This window comes from Ceratotherium simum, chromosome 4, assembly GCF_057802395.1.
Source record: "Ceratotherium simum simum isolate JZ-2026a chromosome 4, ASM5780239v1, whole genome shotgun sequence".
NCBI classification, from domain to species: domain Eukaryota; kingdom Metazoa; phylum Chordata; class Mammalia; order Perissodactyla; family Rhinocerotidae; genus Ceratotherium; species Ceratotherium simum.
In genome coordinates this window covers 19,826,666-19,845,801 of record NC_141903.1, presented here as the reverse complement: position 1 = coordinate 19,845,801, position 19,136 = coordinate 19,826,666, and the positions used below count along the sequence as shown (strand labels likewise).

Here is a 19,136-nt window from a genome sequence, read left to right as displayed (position 1 = left end):
ACATTCCCACTGTCTGCTTCTCTCTTTTTGAGTTTACTTTTAGGGAGCACTCATCCTGTACCAGGTGCTATCAAGAGTGCATTACATACACTGACCTATTTACTCCATAGATGCAGGTACTGTTAAAATATCTTCATTTTACAGATGAAAAAATGAAGAGTATTTATAATATAGATCCAATTCTATCTTTTCTTTAACAGAAACCCCAACTACTGTGTTCTCTACATGTAAAAATTCAAGCAAAAAGGGATAGATTCTTAATTAACAGCTCTTATTTACATTCTATGTCATCCAGGGCACAAAAATCAATGAGAACCCATTGATCCCAGGCAATACATCAATCAATTATTAGAGAATACCTATTGCAAGTAAGATGCTGAGTCAAGATGCTTCAACACAGTGTGCAAAACAGTATAAGATCAGGGAAGGGTAGCTCTTTCCTTATGGAGCTTATGGACTTTTCGTGATGTGTCTATCTAAGAACAGAACAAAAGAGCTAAGGGCATAAGGAAGTGAATGATGAATGAGTGGTCCAAGCACAAGCGACAAAAGATCCAATGAGCCATAGAGAACATCGAAGTCACCTAGTCCAACTGGCTCATTTTATAATGAAGAAACTGGAGTCTGGAGCATGTGAGCAACTTGTACTATGTCTCATAGCCAGTTAGCAGCAGAGCTGGGGCTAGAACATAGACCTCCTTGTTCTCAGCCCAGTGCTCTGTCCAGTATACTACAGTGGCCAGAGAACACTTCAGAGGGGAAATAGAGTTTGAACTGGATCTTATAAGGGAATTACCATGTCCAAAGTTGCTAAATATGAAGTGAGCTTGAGGCATAGTGAGGAGACTGGTTTGAGGGGAGCTGAGAAAGCACTGGGCCCAGAGCACAGTGAGCTGTGAACACCAAACCTAGGAGTTTGGGCTACATCTTACATATAGTGAGCAAATAGGGAAGGTTTCTCTGCAGGGTAATGTTAAGAAAATGGCGTTTCAGAAGCTTTATCTGGCAATGAATTAGTGTAAGAAGACTACGAGATTCATTAGGTGCAAACTCTCCACTTCTCCCCTAAAACTGATGACTTTGTTTATCCCCAGGGTGGCCGCCTTCATTTGTGGAAGAGGTTTCTAAGAACTAAAAACAGAGCTTTCTGGCCTGAAACCTCTTGAACCTGGAGTTGAAGCTGATTATAACCTAAACATCTTTGAAGGGGGCTGGTGATAGACTGTACCCATGTTACTATGGCCTCCAGAGGAGAGGTTGAAGTTTGAGATGGAAGTAAGAGAACAGGCATGTGTTGTTCCTGAAAAATCAACACCAGAGAACTTTATAAATCAGGGCTGCCTTATTAAAATATTTATTGTTTGAGGCCATTCCAAGGAAATATTTATTATATCAAAATTGTTATATTCACATTGATAAATCTCTTTTTCTTGCTACCTTATACTTTGCTCTTTTTATTTGTGGTTGATTGGTGTTGGTTGTTTCTTTAATTTACTGATACCTACAATTTTGTTAATAAAAACCCTAAAGGACATTTCTTAGACCTCTAGGAAAATGATGAGAAGATAAACAATACTACATGTAAAATATATATACCATGATAGGGACTCAGCAACAAATGAATGAGTGAATAATAATAAGAGCCATCAGTTATTAACGGAAACTACTACTATCTGGCTAGGTGCTCACTAGCACTTTACATCCATTTTCCTGATACTAAAAACAACCCCAGCAAAGAATTATTCCCTTGTAAAGATGAGGCTACTGTGGTTCAGGGCCATCATAGAATGTCCCCAAAATAACCTCTCTATTAAGTGGTAGAGCTGAGAGTCCAATCTACACCCATTGTCTCTTGAACCCAAGGACTCAATCACTACGTTATATTGTCTCCTTGGGAGTTCACGAGCAAAGAATGGGGGGAGGAAAGAAAAGAGGGAGAAAGGAAGGGGGAAGAAGAGAGGGAGGGGGAAGAGGGAGAACATAAGAAGAATGGGGAGAAAAAAGGAAAACTTGAAAGACATGGTGGTGCATTTCATCAAGTTGCACAGAGCATATTCAGCCAAAATGGCCCCTTCTACAGGCAAAGTTATTTTGGGCACGAGGTACAAATGGTAAGTATTTCCAGGAAGAATTTTTATTTCGAAGTTAATTCTGAGACTAATATACAGAGATTTGGTTTAGTCCTTCCACGGGGCAAGGAGTTTGGTGGAAAATGTTTAGCATAGGAGAACCCAGCAGTAGAAAGGATCTGAGATGTGACCTAACCAAACATCTGAGCTGTTACATGATCATTCATTGGGGGCTTTCACCAGCTTTTGGGGGAGCAGGCAGTTAACGGCTCTTGGGTGTACTAAAGCTGGTCAGACATCGTCCTGGTGGCCCATTTGTCCAGTCACATTTTCCCCAAAGATAGCAGCCTCTCCAATGGAGAAACAGCTGGAATGAAGGTAAAAACTACATTTGGATTTGGCCACTTCTTATCAGGAAAACCAATTCTAAGAACTTTGAAGAGGCAGTTAAAGGCTCCTAAGAGTCTTATATCAGCTCCCAAGGTTACTTAAAGCTTAGCTGAGAGATTACAATTCTAAAAGATCCAAGTCACTTAAAGATGTAACAACTGCAGAAAAGCAAGCTGCGAGAACAACAAAGGTATTGGGGAGACTCCCTTCCATGGCAGTGGAGGTTTACGGGGATTTATTTCCCATTGGACTGACTGACCAGACACATGATTGGAGGGCTTTGAAAACAGTCTTGCCTTTAGAAAGGGTTTTTGTTTCCTTCTATTAGAAAATATTACTTAAAATTTAAAGTCAGCCTTGCCCTGCATTTATGTGAGAATAACTGGCCACAATAAATAAGACCTGGGGAGCGCTATTGAGCTTTTTTGTTCTGATCGAATTGGGATTTACTTTGCTTCCTCACGCTGACTGGGCAAACACAGGGGAACTACATGTCCAGCAACTAAGAATCCCTCATGTGTCCCTAGTCTCGAGAACCAATGATGGAGAGCCGCGCTCACAGTCCTCACAAATGGAGCCAGCTTGCCGGCAATCTGTGTTTAGTCAAATTCCTTACTCCCTCCCCAAAAAGTCTGCCTTTATTTGCATAGATTAGGCCATGCTGTTCCTGTCTCAGTTTTTTTTTTTTTTAAATGATTATGGATTTTTAGAGACTTCCAGGTACACACACCCAAACTCTCTCACACACACTCCGAAAACAGCAACTTTTAGTGCCTTAGTTTGGGTTGTTATTTTTCAATCCTAGGATATTTCTTTTTTTTTTTTAAAGGGAAAAATTCCAAGCAAAATTCCACTAAGAAACAAAAGGGTTGGCTCACCTCACCCAGAAAACCAAGCCTCACATCTTGAAATGCTGTGGATGTTAAAGAAAACGAAGTGTGAGCTTCTGTGGGTGGACAGAAGAGGTGGGCTGCACATTTACAATGACCTGAGCAGTTGTTCAGATATAAACAACAGAGAGGTTTTATGACCCATCGCTATGCATTTGCTAGTAAGTGGTGACAAGCAGAGAGGTAAACTGAGTAAATCACAGAGGCCGGCAGCACCAGCCGGACTACAGGGGACACTTGGTAGGGGCATTTAAGGCTAATGATCAAGAGGCCCATATGTAGTTCACTAATTAACAGAGATTCCCTTTTGTTAGAATTGATGTAATGTCACAGCGACTATTAAGAGCCAACTACATCAGTGGGGAAGTTTTTCTGCCAATTTCTTTAAAATTTTATTTTTCTAACATGAGGAGAGGTTAGACTCTCTCCTAGAATACTTAAAAATTAAGTCTTCTTTTCTATTGCCCACAGTTTGAGGCAACATCAGCAGCAGCATGTGCTCATACTTTAAATTTCCCGCATACTCACACACGTGCACGCACACCAAGGATTTCTCTCTCTTACCCTTCACTACTTTGAGAGACTTGCAAATCTGCCGCTTTTATCTTTGATCTTAATTCCTGTATCATATAAGTTTTCCAAGATGTGACTTCTTAAATTGATGGCAATTTTTTTTAACAGTTAAAAATATTCCAAATAATGATGGGTCCCTAGCTATTTTCTTTTGAGAACTTAAGTAATTTAATGGAGATGATTTTTTTTTTAACTTTTATGGCCAGGTGGCTCAAGGGGATATTTTGTTGAAGACTGATTAAAAATAATTTCTTCTAAATGAGACCTGACCACAAAATGGAACCATTAATGGGCAGGGACGTTGTCACCAAAGCGGAATCACGCCTGGTTGCCTCTTGTACCTCCCACCACACAAGCATTTTCTTCTTCTTCTTTTTCTTCTCCTTTTCTTGTTCTTAACAGCAGAGTAAATAAGCAGCCAGCGAGGCCTAAATGTTTTCGGCCAAAAACAGAGTTCGAACTCCTCAGAGAAAACATTTGGCCTCTGTGGTTTTGTAATATGTTCCAGAACACCGAGTTCAGTGAGGAACATTGTGAAAAACTCCCATCCATCGGAATGATGGTGGGGAATGTTACAGTATCAGAAATTTCAATTGGTCCTTTTCCTGCAGGCCCATAATGAGGCTTGTAAAAAAAAAAAAAAAATAGTGCTATGTGGAAGTTCTCATGGGAAAAATGAATGGCAAGAAATCCTAGCTTTAAAAGAAACAGCTAATCTGCTAGTTTGATTGTTCTTCAAAACTTACGCTGAACCAATGAGCCTAATTAAAAACACTTGGCCTACTTCTATAAAGCGTCATAGCTTTCTCTATGCTTCGTTTGTATACACCACAAAACTCCAGATAGACTATTATTTTTTCAAGTGCTCACTTACAAAGTGCTGACTTTGTTGGGATGGCTGAGCTAATTTCTTGAACTCAGTGTGAAACCTTAGCTAAACAAAATTGTGGTAATTTTCCTTAATTTGTAAAAGTGATTGGAGTGCAAACAAAATTTTCCTCTTGGGTCAATCCTATAATTTTCAATTAACTAAAACTAATCGTCAGGCAGGCACCAAACCTGCATTTTGTTTAAAAGGCTGGGAGGCATTTCCAAGGGTCAGGATGCATTAATTGTTTTTATAATTTTGAGAGAGAGAGAGAAGGAGAGAACACTAGGAAGCATGGATGGTTTTGTTCCTGGTATTAAAATACAAAAGGAAAGAGGCTTTGAGGTAAAACGTCACAGCAAAATACAATCTGTCCATTTAATTGTACGGTTATAATTAGGATATGTTAGCAGAGTTATCCCTTCACTGCTCTGAAGTCTCTGTGTGTGAAAACAGCTTTCACTCTGTCCTTAATCTGGCCTTGTGGTTCTTTATTGAATGAAGAAGGAAATGTGGGGCCAATTCCTGGAGACCCTTCCTGGCTGACTGCTACTGAGCAGAGGGCCTAGAATGTCACTACTCCCAGGTGGTCCTTGGACCAGCAGCATCAGCCTCATCTAGGAGCTTGTTAGAAATGCAAAGTCTCAGGTCCCACCCAGAGCTCCTGAATCAGAATCTGAATTGTAAAAAGACCCCTGGGTGTTTGGTTTGCACATTACAATCTGAGAGTCTCCTAAAGCACACATTGCAGACTGGGACTGTGTACTCGAGGTATTTCCACAGAGAACCTGCCTGGTTCTCTCCGTCTGATGGGAGGGAATTCACATTCACCCTGTAACCCTAGCTTCTTACCGCAGGGTGGGTCCAAGTGCCAAGGCCGTTTTGGAAGGGCAAAATGCAGCTTACAGAGGAAGAAAGCACCAACCCAGAATTAAATATGAAAACTACCAATTGTCTTTAATACAAATGCTATGATCGGGTCAGAAGAAATTTGTACTGTTCAGTAAAGTGCACCCCTACTCCAAACAGCAAACAAACCCAACAGAGATGGCTTAAGATCCAGAGAGAGACTCAGGATTGTCCTGCACTTCCTTCCCCTTCCCTTACTTCTCATGCTGCTTCTTTAGGTATCCAACCAATTATTTCAACTGTTCCTGTCACTCAGCATCCTGTCATTCAACAGCTAGATGAATTCTTAAATAATAATATTAAAAGCAACTCATTTGGTCATACATATGGTGAAATGGAGAAAGAAAGCAAGTCTCAACAGAAACTAGACTTAAAAATAAAATACACACTGATACATACAAGATTAGGTAAAAGATCCACAAGACCAAGGCAGCTCTGCATTCACCACGGCAGTGGTTCTTACCTGTGTAAATGAACCTTCCCGGTGTCCCTTTGCAGAACTGCTTGGATTTGTAGGACAATGTGACTTCTACAACACCAGGGATGTGCCGAGGAGGGGTCTGCACACGGATGGCATGAGGAGTAATCAACTGGAGGAGACATTTAGGGAAAAAAATTGTCATTGCAATATGTAAAGGACTCATCTTGCAGCTCTCCTATCAGCTCCCAATAAACAAAGCTTTAAAACACATAATTAACCTGTCAATGTTTAAATACAATCTTAATGGAACCTGTATAAAAGACATTGACAACAATATTTACAAGTGCTCTAAGCACAGCCATAACAACTTTATCTGAGTTTTCCTACATAGCAGGCACTCTGCTTCCTGGTTTGAAAAGTGAACCTGGTCTAATGAAATGATTTATCTACTACAGGATATCCTTTGGAAAATCTCTGTTTGAAGCAGACATCCAAATCAGTGCTGAGCTCTGCCATGCCTGTCCAGAAGTTGGTGGGCCTAGTGTTTGAACTGAGCCCTTAAACATGTGGAAAACACAGAGGTAGGAAATCAGTGGGCCAAGGCACTCTGATTAGCTGCAGAGCACACGTATGAAATAGCCCTGAAGACCATTTGGTGCATTAACTACCAGAGGCACAATCCAAGAGCTTTAAAGGGGAAACCAAAGAATCTGCCTGCCTGGAATAGGATCTGGCAGAACTAAGGACTGTCCATAAAAGGGAAATGAAAGGTTGGGGAGGGGTCTGCAGAATGATCACTGGTCTGTTATACAACGCCACGTGCACAATGAGAAACTTCCTTTCTGAACCCTCTTGGCAATCAGATTACACTGCAAAGCAGAATTTATTTTTTATTACTCTTATCTTTGTTTATATAACTAAAAGGTTATTAATGGCCATAAAACTGGCATTATCTGGTTCTTTGAAAAATCCAGCCCTGGTATTTGACTGGTTGACCTCTGATGATGCTGGATTCTACATGTTCTTTCTCTATGATATCTACAATTGCCCACTGCTTGACTCCTTTCAGATTCATTTAGCACAATATTTGCAATACTGAGTCAGTATACGGTGGGTTATCACTTGAATTTGTACTGACTTATGTTTGTGCTGTTCTTAACGGTTATAACTTAGAAAGGGCTTTTGTTTTAATGTGCATATCAGGCCCAATTCAAATGTTTTGCCCAGAGAATCACAGGTGGCACCATGACAGAACCACAGGTGACCATGAGAATCAAGGTGACACCCAGGAATGCCAGCCTCAGGCACCCATCTGGGTAAACTGTCTTAAAACCATGTCATGGGGAAAAGAATGTAAGAAAGTTGCTACTGCTAAAGTCCATGAGTAATTTCTGTCAAATGCTCTTTCTTGAAATGTAAAGAAAAATCCATCTGCATAAAAATAATTTTAACTAGATATAGATAGAAATGTCTATCCTCTTCCATAGAATATGTGGAGCCTTAGCTTATTGGCTGGAGACATACAAAAGATATTTCCGTAAGACCATGCTTATGTGTAACTCCTAAAGGTTGAGTTCCTCGCCATGGCTGAGTGTTTTGGCTGGCTAAGGGTTTACCAGCAAAAACATAAAAAAATATTTACTTAAAATTTAGTCCTTTTCATGCTGAATTTCCTCCAAAATGCATTGTATGTTTTCTGACATACACAAAGTATATATAAGTTAATTTAGCCTTGATAAATCAAGAACGTCATTTGGAATACCCCTTATTATATCTTGATGTAATATGGAAAAGCCCTAAGTGACTACTGAGGTATAAGGGGCCATTTTCCCCTATACTAAATGGCACCGAATAGCTATGACTTTTAAATTATTTCTATATTATTCAGTTCCCTTGTCTTTTTCCTCCTGGTGTCCTTTGCATCTTCTAATCTGCTGTTCTAATTTGTAAGCATCAAAATCAGGAAATCAAGTCTACTATCGTATAGAGGATAGGAGAAGGAAAGAAGTTTTGAAGGGCAGTAAAAGACGATCTTCCAAAATCAAGTTCATATTTAATTTCAACTGTTCAGATAGTGTTTTTGTAACATCGGGTATTAACACTTGTTGAGTACCTAGGAGGTATCTACCATGTTGCCAATGATTTTACGTACAAACATGAATTTGGCCAGAACAATGGCTTGTATTATTATCCCATTTTTTTCAGATGTGAAAACAGAATCTTAAAATGGTTAAGTTGCTTGCACAAGAACACCCTTGGTAGAGCAAGTTAGAGCAAAAAGTGACACGGATGCAGTGCAAAAATGACAGGGACAAATACTTTCTATCAAATCATAGAGAAGAAATCATTCATAAGGAAAAATTTTAAAGGTAGTAACAAACTCAAGTTTTTCAGATGCAAAGATTGTGTGTGTGGTTTTTTCTATCCTCATGCTATATTCATTTTTCATTTACCGCCTGATCCTTGGCTGTGTTTTTGCTAGTGGAAGTCACCATATTGTTATATTCCAAATAGATGGTATGCTTCTATTTTTAAGAGTTACTTGGAACGTAGAGTAACATTAATTCACAATAATACTTAAGAGAACTTTCAGCCAGTAGAAAAATACTTCACCTGCCTTCCCTTTTCTCAAGGGAAATAAATTTTAAAAGATGTAAAGACATTAGTAAATAGATGAATGGAGATATCTTTTTAAGTATGAGAATTTACTACCTATGAGTTACTACACTGAGAAACAAAATTCACAGGCTTTATAAATTGATTAGATATGACTGCAATGAAACTACTGACTTGAGAGTGGGGTGTTGGCATAAAGCATTAGGCTCAGGAAATTGAAACAAATTTTCATTTTCAATTTTAATCAATTGCCCTAACTAAAGCAGAGATTCCTTCTTGAAATAACTATCCTTCACAAATGAGGTAGAATATGAATCATCATTAGAGAATGAATGTGTTGATGTTTTCCTTGCTGCAGATGTTAGTCTGGGAACAGTCTCTGGCATTGACACGTGATACTGATGGCCTACAGATGAAAAACATTTTATCTGACTTCTATCAATTTAAAAGCATAGGCTTATTTACTGATCACTCAAAGAACCAAAGAATTTGTTGCTGGAAGGAACGTTAGTAATCATTTAAAACTAATACTCTTATTTTAACATAAATTAAAGGACAGAAAATTCTAGTGGCTTCAAAAATTGACCCAACTTCTTAGGGGAAGGACAGGGTCTAGATCCGGAAATCTAGAACCCAAGACCCCCAGCCCCCATCTCAGGATAAAATTCCCACATTGTTCTAATCTGGTTGAACTAGGGCAAGCCACTGTAAGCAACAGAAGGAGGAAGGGTTCTAGTAAGTCTAAATTGTCCATACTTCCATCACTGGAGTGCCACTTTCTCAGTTTGCCATATCTATATACTACCTATATAATTATGTACTTAATATTTTAAAAATGTATTACCTTTTTGCTTAAAATAACTTATTTTAAAAGGAAACTTTATATCACTACTGCAACTGGAAAACTGGTATCCCCTGCCAAAATAAGAAGGTATTGTAGATGGTAATCTTAAAGTTAACATGATGTTGTTAAATTCTAGCTAGATAATGCTGACAACCTGAAGCAGTTTATTGAAAAAGGAGATTAGCTAGTGTTAGCTGTTATAGACTTATTAGCCCCAACTGAGTCTTCCTCCTTTATTTAACATAAATCAGAGGGATTAAAAGAGAAACAAAAGGAGAATAACTTTCTCACTATGTGATTCAGTTCTACTTAAGGTCTACGTCAAACCGAAAACGGTCTCCTGCGCTACCAGGGACACACGCCCCATACTTTGGGAAACACTGTTCTAAGTGATTAGAGAACTGATTCACTCTTTTGACTTAACTTCCTTAAATCACAAACCAAACGAGTTGAGCTAAAAATAAATATTCTTCTGAAACTCTGCAGCATCTGACACTACTTTCTCCCTTCTTGGAAGTCTCCACTTTCTTCACTTCTGTGACACTAATTATAAGACCTAAGATTTGCAAAGTACCTGACGGTTTACCAAAGCACTTCCACATTTACTGTCTTTTAAAACCCATCCTTGTCGAATACGTATTCCAGATGAGAAAAGTTGAGGGTTGGGCATGTTAACTAATATTATTTGAAACACTAGGAAGAAAACCATTCTCTTATGCCTGTAAATAAGTGTTTTCCAAAGCTCTTCTCTTACTCATTGGTTCCTGTTTTCCTCATTTGCCAAATTTTCCTTTCTGTCAACTTGTTAACTGTAGAAATTTCACAAGTTTTGTTCTACATTTCCTTCTCTTTTTACTTGCCTAACATTTCTTGAATTCACCCAATGGCTGAATAACCTCAGTTAAACTGACTTACAAATCTACAACTGTAGCTTTGATCTCGGCCAAGCACCAGCTTTTATGAGCAACAGAGGAACAGAATCTCCCCAAACATGTCTTATTGCCATCTCAATCTCAACATGACCCAGGCGAAATTTATCATCTCACTACCTATAAATGTATTTCTTGCTCCTGTGTTCCCTCTCTCAGCTAAGGGAACGCTATCCTTTAAGTCACCCACAATAGAAAAATTGGGATCATCTTTATTTTTTCTCCCTTCAATTTTTCTTTTAGTCATGTTGATTTTTCCCCCACTGAATTCCACTGGCTCTTTGCTTCTTCACTTTCTCCTGTTCAGGTTGTCACTATTTCTTACTCAGACTATTACAATATTATAATTGCCTTCTAAATGGTCTCTCTCTACCTCTACTTTGTCCATCAAAATTATCTTCAAGATATCTTCTTCAATTATCATGATGACAACCTCATCATGTCATTCCCTGACTCAAACCCGCAACTGTCCCCTCTGTATACAATATAGTCCAAACTCCTCAGCATAATTTTTAGGGTGCTCCAAGGCCTGATAGCAAATCTTCCTTTCTAGCCATACTTCCCACTTTGCCTTTCCACATTCTGGAAAGTAGGGCACATGGAGACATGAAAACAACACAGCCTTGCCCAACATCTTTGCCTTGTTCATGCCATTCCTTGCTTAAACATTTCCCTACTGATATTCTACTTGTTCTTTAAGACCTTGAACATATGCTCTCTCTTCCAATAGGTTTTACCTGATCCTAAGAGTCAGAGTTACCCGCACCTTTGTAAGAATTTATATCATTATGGTATTTATACTATAACACTCAGCATCCTATTTCGCTTTGTGCCATAAAGATTTTCCTACCCATCTTTCTCCCATTACACAGTCCCCGAGATCAGCGACAGGGTCTAATTCATATTTGTATTCTCTAAAGTATTTAACTTAATGCCTCACATACAGGATATTTCCAAAATATTTCTGGAAAAAATACTTACATAAATTAGGCCAAACGTAAATTAGATGTTTGACTCCATTAGGCATAGTAATCCCTATCCATAAGGGTCCCTGTCCTTAACCTGATAATGTTAAACTCTCATTCCCTAGCTAAGCTGCTCTTAAAATTAATTATCCAATTGACCCAGCACTCAGGTCCCTACATGAGACTACTGCTTAGATTTCATCTAAATGGTAAAAAAAAGGAGGATGTCTAAAGGTCTGTGACTCTAGTGAGAGAGGAGGCACTAGATGAAATATAGAAAAAAAAAGGTTAAGAAAGTAATAGTAAAATAGTACTAAAAAGTAGCCCACAAAAGATCAATGTTAAATGTTAACAGTGTTTATTTCTGGACTGATGACATTAGATGTGATTCATCTTCTCTGTCCTTTACTCCTCATATGTGTGTTGTATTTGTGTGTTTGTGTATGTGTGTGCACTTGCATGGGAAATAATTATGTAAATAATTCCCAAATAAATTAATTTGTATATTTTCAAGTGCTTTTATTATGAGAAAAATATTACTAAAGATCAAAAGTAGAATAATATCAGTTTTGTGCAATATGTATTGCATGTGATTTTATAAAACTTAGACATATAATTGCATGGAAGAAACACTAAAAGGAAAATCATGAAAGTGTCAAGAGAAGTTACAACTAGATGGTAAAGTTACGGGTAATTTTATTTTCCTCTGCATACCTCTCTAACTTCTCAACAGTAAGAATGCATTAATATTATAATCAGAAGAAATAATTTTATTTATTTATTTATTTTTTTGCTGAGGAAGATTGATCCTGAGCTAACATCCATTGCCAATCTTCCCCTTTCTTTTTCCTTTTTTTTGGCTTGAGGAAGATTAGATCTGAGCTAACATCTGTGCCAATCTTCCTCTACTTTGTATGTGGGTGGCTGCCACAGCATGGCTTGACAAGTGGTGTAGGTCCATGCCTGGGATCCAAACTCATGAACCCAGGCTGCCGAAGCAGAGCGTGCGGAACTTTAACCACTTGGCCACAGGACTGGCCCCAGAAAAAATAATTTTTAAATGTGGCATTACAGTAAAAGAAACATACATGGTCTCTGCAAGGACCCAGGAGAGGTTGCCAGCACACTGAGAACATGAGGGCAGCAGTAATTATGCTCCCTCCGAGTCGCTTGTATGAGTATTTTCTCCTCTCTAGACTCAGAGCACAGGAGCAGAATAGTCCTGTGGTGCTCGGCCAGGTGAGGCACGCTTGCTGTGGCCCCTGGGTGCAAAGTGAAGCTGCTGTGCCCACGAGAGAGATGGAGCACAGACATGAGGGTGGTGGATGGCACCTGTCCTCTGCAGAAGTGCAAGAACTAGGAGAGAGGAACACCTCAGTGGACGCACGGAGGATTGTGGGGGATGCACAGAGGTGGAGGCAAAATTCCAAAGAGGTAGTCTGCAAAGTATGGAAGCCCAGAAGAGGGTCATGGGAAAGGACAATTCTCCCAATGGTTTTTCTAAAAGCCTCTTGCAGTATCAAAAGTATGACCCACATGTTAGGTAAATGAGAGTACCTAGTATTTAAAAACATTAATGGAAACATGTAGAATTATGGAGCAAAAGGGCAAGTCTTAGGAATTATGTTCTTCTTTGAGAGCCAATAGCACTTAGTATCAGTATCACTCAGCTCACACTAAATGGAGGATGGTGATGACCTTGATGGTGATTTCAGCAGCAATGACTTTTCACTGTCTTCTAACTATATGCCAAGTACCATGCAAAGTTCCTTCAGTGATTTCTGTCCTGTAGTATTAAGGGCAGATATGGGTATTAGCTAGTTCACAGACACAGAAAATGAGTTTCAAGAAAGTTAAGAAATGTGATCGAGGAACCAATTAGAAGTGGCCAGTCTGCCTGACTGATGACAGCCATTACAGAACCATGGCTGTCCCTCCCTACTACTGTTTATTGTTTTTCCATCATTCCTGGTACTTGTACTTTTCACCCTACCTCTGCTGTTGACAGGGTGGACTGGGTCCTCAGTTTCTCCTACAACCTCAAAGGTTCCAAGAACACAGTAGGTACTCAAAATAACCTTGCTTATTGGTGAGAGGCTAGCTGAGAATTATTTCTCAGCAAAACAAAAAAGCAATTCCAAGATAAGACTTTATGCATGTTTTCCAACCAATGGGAGTATATGAAATAAATGCAATTTGAAGTTCCAAGCCACAAAGCCAAAAAAATAACTGGGATTACTAGAAAGCACAAAAGTGATTTTTCATTACTAGCTTTAGGATTTAATATTTAGCCTTAATCACTTTCAACACTAAAACGTAAAAAAAAAAAAAAAAAAAAGTCCAAAACAAGCAAAGACTTTTATAAAGAGAAGGAATTAAAGGAAGAAAAAGTTTCTTCTCTGGAAAAATAATTACACTTATGACCAGAAAAAGCCTAAAGTGGGCACTGGTACAGTGGCTTTTTGGTGTTAACACATCCAAGGCGCTGGGTGTTCTAAGGTACACTGACCCATTTGTCCATTGTCACCCTCTGTGCCTCAGTTTACTCATCTCATACTGCACTGGCCTATCTGATCTGCGGGAGTACTTATAATAATAATGTTAAATATGCTTTGTGTTTGGGTAGAGCTTCTCTGGGGACCCTAAAGCACTTTCCAGATTAATTTTTTAATTTATGTATTAATAATTCTCACAGCATTCTCCCTCCTCCCCAATTAGTATAATAATACCCATCTCTTTTGAGATAGGCAGGGGGTGCTGAGTGATGGACATAAAGCAGACACTTAAATAAGGAAATGGTAACATAAAAGCATAATTAAAGCTTTGAAACAAAATTGACGAAGGATTTTTTAAAAGACACCAAAGTGGTAGTGACCACACAAGCAAACTTATTTTCCTTCCACTTTAGAACATTCATCTTTCTGAAGTTAAACACGGCATTTAAAAATATTATTTTCAGGAGTTCCTAAAGGACGCTGAAATATGAAAAGTGTATATTCTTGGCGACTGCACTGGCTGAACCTCCATGTTATATCTCTATTCCCCTGAAGTGGATACAACATAAATCAGGGGATGCCAGTGCTTCTCCAGAGTTCCTCAGTGTATTCTGGTTTGTTCCCTAATCAGAGTTTGCCGGTTTCGTAACACAGATTTTTTTCATTCCCAAGAACTGCCTGTCTAAAGGCAGTATATGATTTCTCAGGGAACGTGAGAGAAAGCCAGTGGAGACATTTACTGTTTCACAAACATTCTGGTTTCCTTTTGTCCTTTCAAGAAAATAACTTTAAACCAATGTTTAGCAAAATATGTTGGGTCACATGAATTCCCAAAGATAAACTTTATGTATGAATGTCAGAGGAGACTTTTAAAACTAAAGTCTCAGGAATTGAGTTAAATGGGTGATTTAAAGCCTAGCTTTTGAATAATCAGCAGTATTTCTTAACAGTGTCTGAAATTTCTCTCATATAGATATGGCCATAGACACAGACGTAGTAGAGAGATGTAGACATATTTTCCTATTTGTTGTCTGCGTCCCCCAACTAGATTATAAGCCCCATAAGGATATGAGCTTTGTCTTTCTTGTTTTCACTTCTATTTACTAATACAGTTTTAACAGTGCCTGGAAACTAGTAGGCACTCAATAAACACTTGTTGAACACGAATGAATAAATGCCATGATGCCATTAACCACCACTAATAATTAGGACAAAGATTCAGTAAAGTTCCTTATAAATCTACAAAAAAAGAAATAATCAATACTACCCCATTCAAAAATCAAACCCATTCAAAAAAAATCTTTTCACTTTGCCCCTACAAACTTCCTGGTATTCTCATTAAGCATTCACAAAAATATATTACCCAATTCTTCTGACCAAGAAACTAACTAGGGCCCTAAATCAATGCAGTTAACTGTACAAAACAAAACAGCAACAAGATCATCTTTCAAAATAACAAATTTGGGAGAAAAAGGCTAAAATAAATACATTATATTTCAACTACCTTTGGTTTTGTGGGTAGATTTATTTATTTATTTTTCGGTAACTTATTTTTTAAATAAACTTTCTCCAGCTCTCTTCCCAGGATGTAAATCTTGTGCCAATTGGGCCCCATTAAAGACTGGATCCCATCCTGACCATCTGGGAGCTGGAAAAGCGCTGATGAGTTCCTGAGGCCCAGAGTATTCCAGAAGGAGAGGACTGGACACCAGTAATGCCAGCCCCTGTGGTTTGAAACTGCACAATGAGCTCTTTCTCAAGGCTTGTTTTCCTAAATTCAGTCAAGAAGGAACATCATTCCCTACTCAGGCCTGGCTTAGGGTCCTAGGTTGCTGCTTGCTTGTTTGAAAATTAAAATATAAGAGAAAAAGCAAAAGCCAGATACATTTATGGAAGAGGCTGAATGTTATCAAAATCGGTGGTTTGTAGGGCAGAATCTTTGCTTATGGAATTAGGAAAGAAAAATATACAAGCCAAAAGACCGATAGATGGGGTGGCAGGGAATAAAAACTCACCTTTCAACAAAAGACTTTTAGGGTCTTTTAAAGTTCTAATAAAAGGATATCAAAGCTATAAGATACTAAACAGAGACTCATCCTAACATTTTTTGTGCTATAGCTCACATTGCATACTGTATACATTGATACTTGCCCATATATTCAGCAATTCCTCATTTAACACGTCTCTTCAAGAAGTGAGTCTACAGAAAACCCAAGGCAAACCCCTTTTAATTCTGTGCCACTACAACTGCTTTCACTGGAAGTCTTTCGAGAATGCATTACACATATCTCGCTGTTTTAGAGAGAATATATTGAATATAATCGTCATCTCTTTCTTGATGACTCAGGGTCACTGTCATTATGAACAGTCATTAACGGCTGCACAGTAATATAGTTCTGCGTCTGCTTTTTAGGTTTTCCATTTCTGCCCTTGACATTAAGCTGTCACTTCCACTGTCACTGAGCCTGCTTCTAACAACCCGCCTCTAGTTTGCTCCTTCTAATTTGCTATGACCTCGGAAAACAGATAACACAGTTTGTTAAAAATAACTGTTCTGGTTACCCCAAAGTCTTTTATTTTATATATTTACTTTTTTCGCTTACTTCTGGTTTCATGCTGAATTTTGGACAGTTAAGTTTATTTTGAGACTCTCTCTGGATAAATGAGGTTTCACTACATTCTTATTAGATGGTTAAGAGATGGCTCTGGAGTCAGATGAATTTTGGTTCAAGTCCAAACTTTGCAAATTATCAGCTGTGGGACCTTTGGAAAGTCATTCAACCTCTCTGGCCTTGAGTTTCATTATCTGGGAAGGGAGTGGGACAAGAAGAGAGGGCTAGCTATCTAATTAGTGTTATTATAAGGATTAATTGATATAATGCCTATGATGAATTTAGGAGAAGGCCTCATTTATATAAATAATTTTAAAAAGTGTTAATTTTATTACTACTTAATCCTTACCATAACCAACAGATTTACACTAAGGTATTTATGTGCATCCTTATTGCACAATAAATATGTCTAAATATAAACTACCTAATCACACATGTATTAACGAAAACTAAACTGCAATCTATCTGGTACTGACACTTTGAAACGTCATTGAATACAACAATTGCTAATAAGGAGGATTTGTTTGAATGAATGAATGAAAGAAGAAGTAGTGTCATTCAACACCATTTTGTATAAATTAATGCCTCCAGTGTGCAAGGTTCTGTGCTAGACACTGTAGGAGACTCAGCTGAATTTAGCATGAATCCTACCTCCAAAGGCGAGAGCATGCCCTTAAATCACAATAATTAAAGATATAAAGTTATAAGGAACATAACACGGGTCAGATAAGGCCACATAGGAATTTAGAAAGAAGAGAAAATATTCAATACCTGGAGCTGCAAGGGAAGATTTCACAGACAAATGTGGTAATTTACTGGATCTTAAAGGGCAGAAGGATTCGGGCACAGAGAGGAGGGAAAAGCATGGTGGAAGGAGGAATGACATATGCAAGACAAGCGTGCCCTGTTGAAAAATCATTAGGGGCCTAAGGAGCAGCTAACAACTTGATGTGACTGGAGCATAAGTTAAGATAATTAGTGGGCAAGGATGCTGAAAAGAAAATGGAACTACATCAGACTAAAGAGCTTCTGCAAGGCAAAGGAAATCAGGAACAAAACAAAAAGACAACCCACCAACTGGGAGAAAATATTTGCAAATCATACATCCAAGAAGGGGTTAATTTCCAAAATACATAAAGAACTCACACAACTCAACAACAAAAAGACAAACAACCCGATCAAAAAGTGGGTAGAGGATATAAAGATGGCCAACAGGCAAATAAAAAGATGTTCAACATCACTAATTATTAGGGAAATGCAAATCAAAACTACAATGAGATATCACCTTACACCTGTTAGAATGGCTATAACCACCAAGACAAAAAATAACAAATGTTGGAGAGGATGTGGAGAAAAGAGAACCCTCATACACTACCGGTGGGAATGCAAACTGGTGCAGCCACTATGGAGAACAGTGTGGAGATTTCTCAAAAAATTAAAAATAGAAATACCATACGATCCAGCTATCCCACTACCCAGTATTTATCCAAAGAACTTGAAATCAACAATTCAAAGAGACTTATGCACCCCTATATTCATTGCAGCATTATTCACAACAGCCAAGACATGGAAGCAACCCAAGTGCCCATCAACTGATGAATGGATAAAGAAGATATAGTATATACATACAATGGAATACTACTCAGCCATAAAAAAGACAAAATCGTCCCATTTGCAACAACATGGACAGACCTCGAGGGTGTTAAGCGAAATAAGGCAGACAGAGAAAGACAAACACGGCATGATTTCACGCATATGTGGAAGATAAACAAACACATGGATAAAGAGAACAGATTAGTGCTTACTAGAGGGGAAAGGGTTGAGGGGTGGGTGAAACAGGTAAAGGGGCACGTATATATGGTGACGGATAAAAACTAGACTATCGGTGATGAGCACAATGCAGTCTACACAGAAACTGACAAACAGTAATGTACACCTGAAATTACACAAATGTTATAAACCATTATGACCTTAATAAAATAACTGGGAAAAAAAAGGAAGATCAGAACCTTAAATGGGCAGGCTTGAATCCCAAACTAAGGAGGTGTGGCTTTAGGAAAGAGGAAGTAGGTAAGGCTGTATAAGGAGGAAGGCTTTAGTTTAGAGCACCAGGGAGCCATCCAGCAATCAGCATGGAGCACATGTATGAAATGAACACAACACTATATAGATATCCATTCTCTTCATAAAGTCAAATGACTGCAGCCAGGTGTGAATTCTGTCTTCAATTCATGTTAAAATTAGAAATGCATCACACTTCTTTGGTTTCCATTTTCTAGTTACAGGTACATACGTGTACCTCCTGAATGTACTGAAAGCAACTAGCTGAAAATGTCATCTTAAAGTCATTTTTAACTATCCCATAATTATCAACATAGGGGATAGATTTCAACTGCCTTAGTCATTAAAAATAAAAATAATAGACTAAAGGGAAAAAGGTGAGCATGGTTGTAACTATGTAACTATATTAAAAAGGCAATTAGATTTTTTTTTTTTTTTTTGGTGAGGAAGATTAGCCCTGAGCTAACATCTGTTGCCAATCCTCCTCTTTTTGC

General features: G+C 38.4%; 1 protein-coding gene across 1 annotated transcript in view; it reads right to left on the bottom strand.

Moving 5' to 3' along the window:
- The window catches only part of EBF1 (EBF transcription factor 1), a 385,610-nt gene that overhangs the window by 73,705 nt on the left and 292,769 nt on the right, over positions 1–19,136 (bottom strand). The window contains exon 10 of the mRNA XM_014786137.2: positions 6,163–6,289. Within this exon, the coding sequence (XP_014641623.1) occupies positions 6,163–6,289 (127 nt within the window). The remainder of the gene's footprint in view (positions 1–6,162; positions 6,290–19,136) is intronic.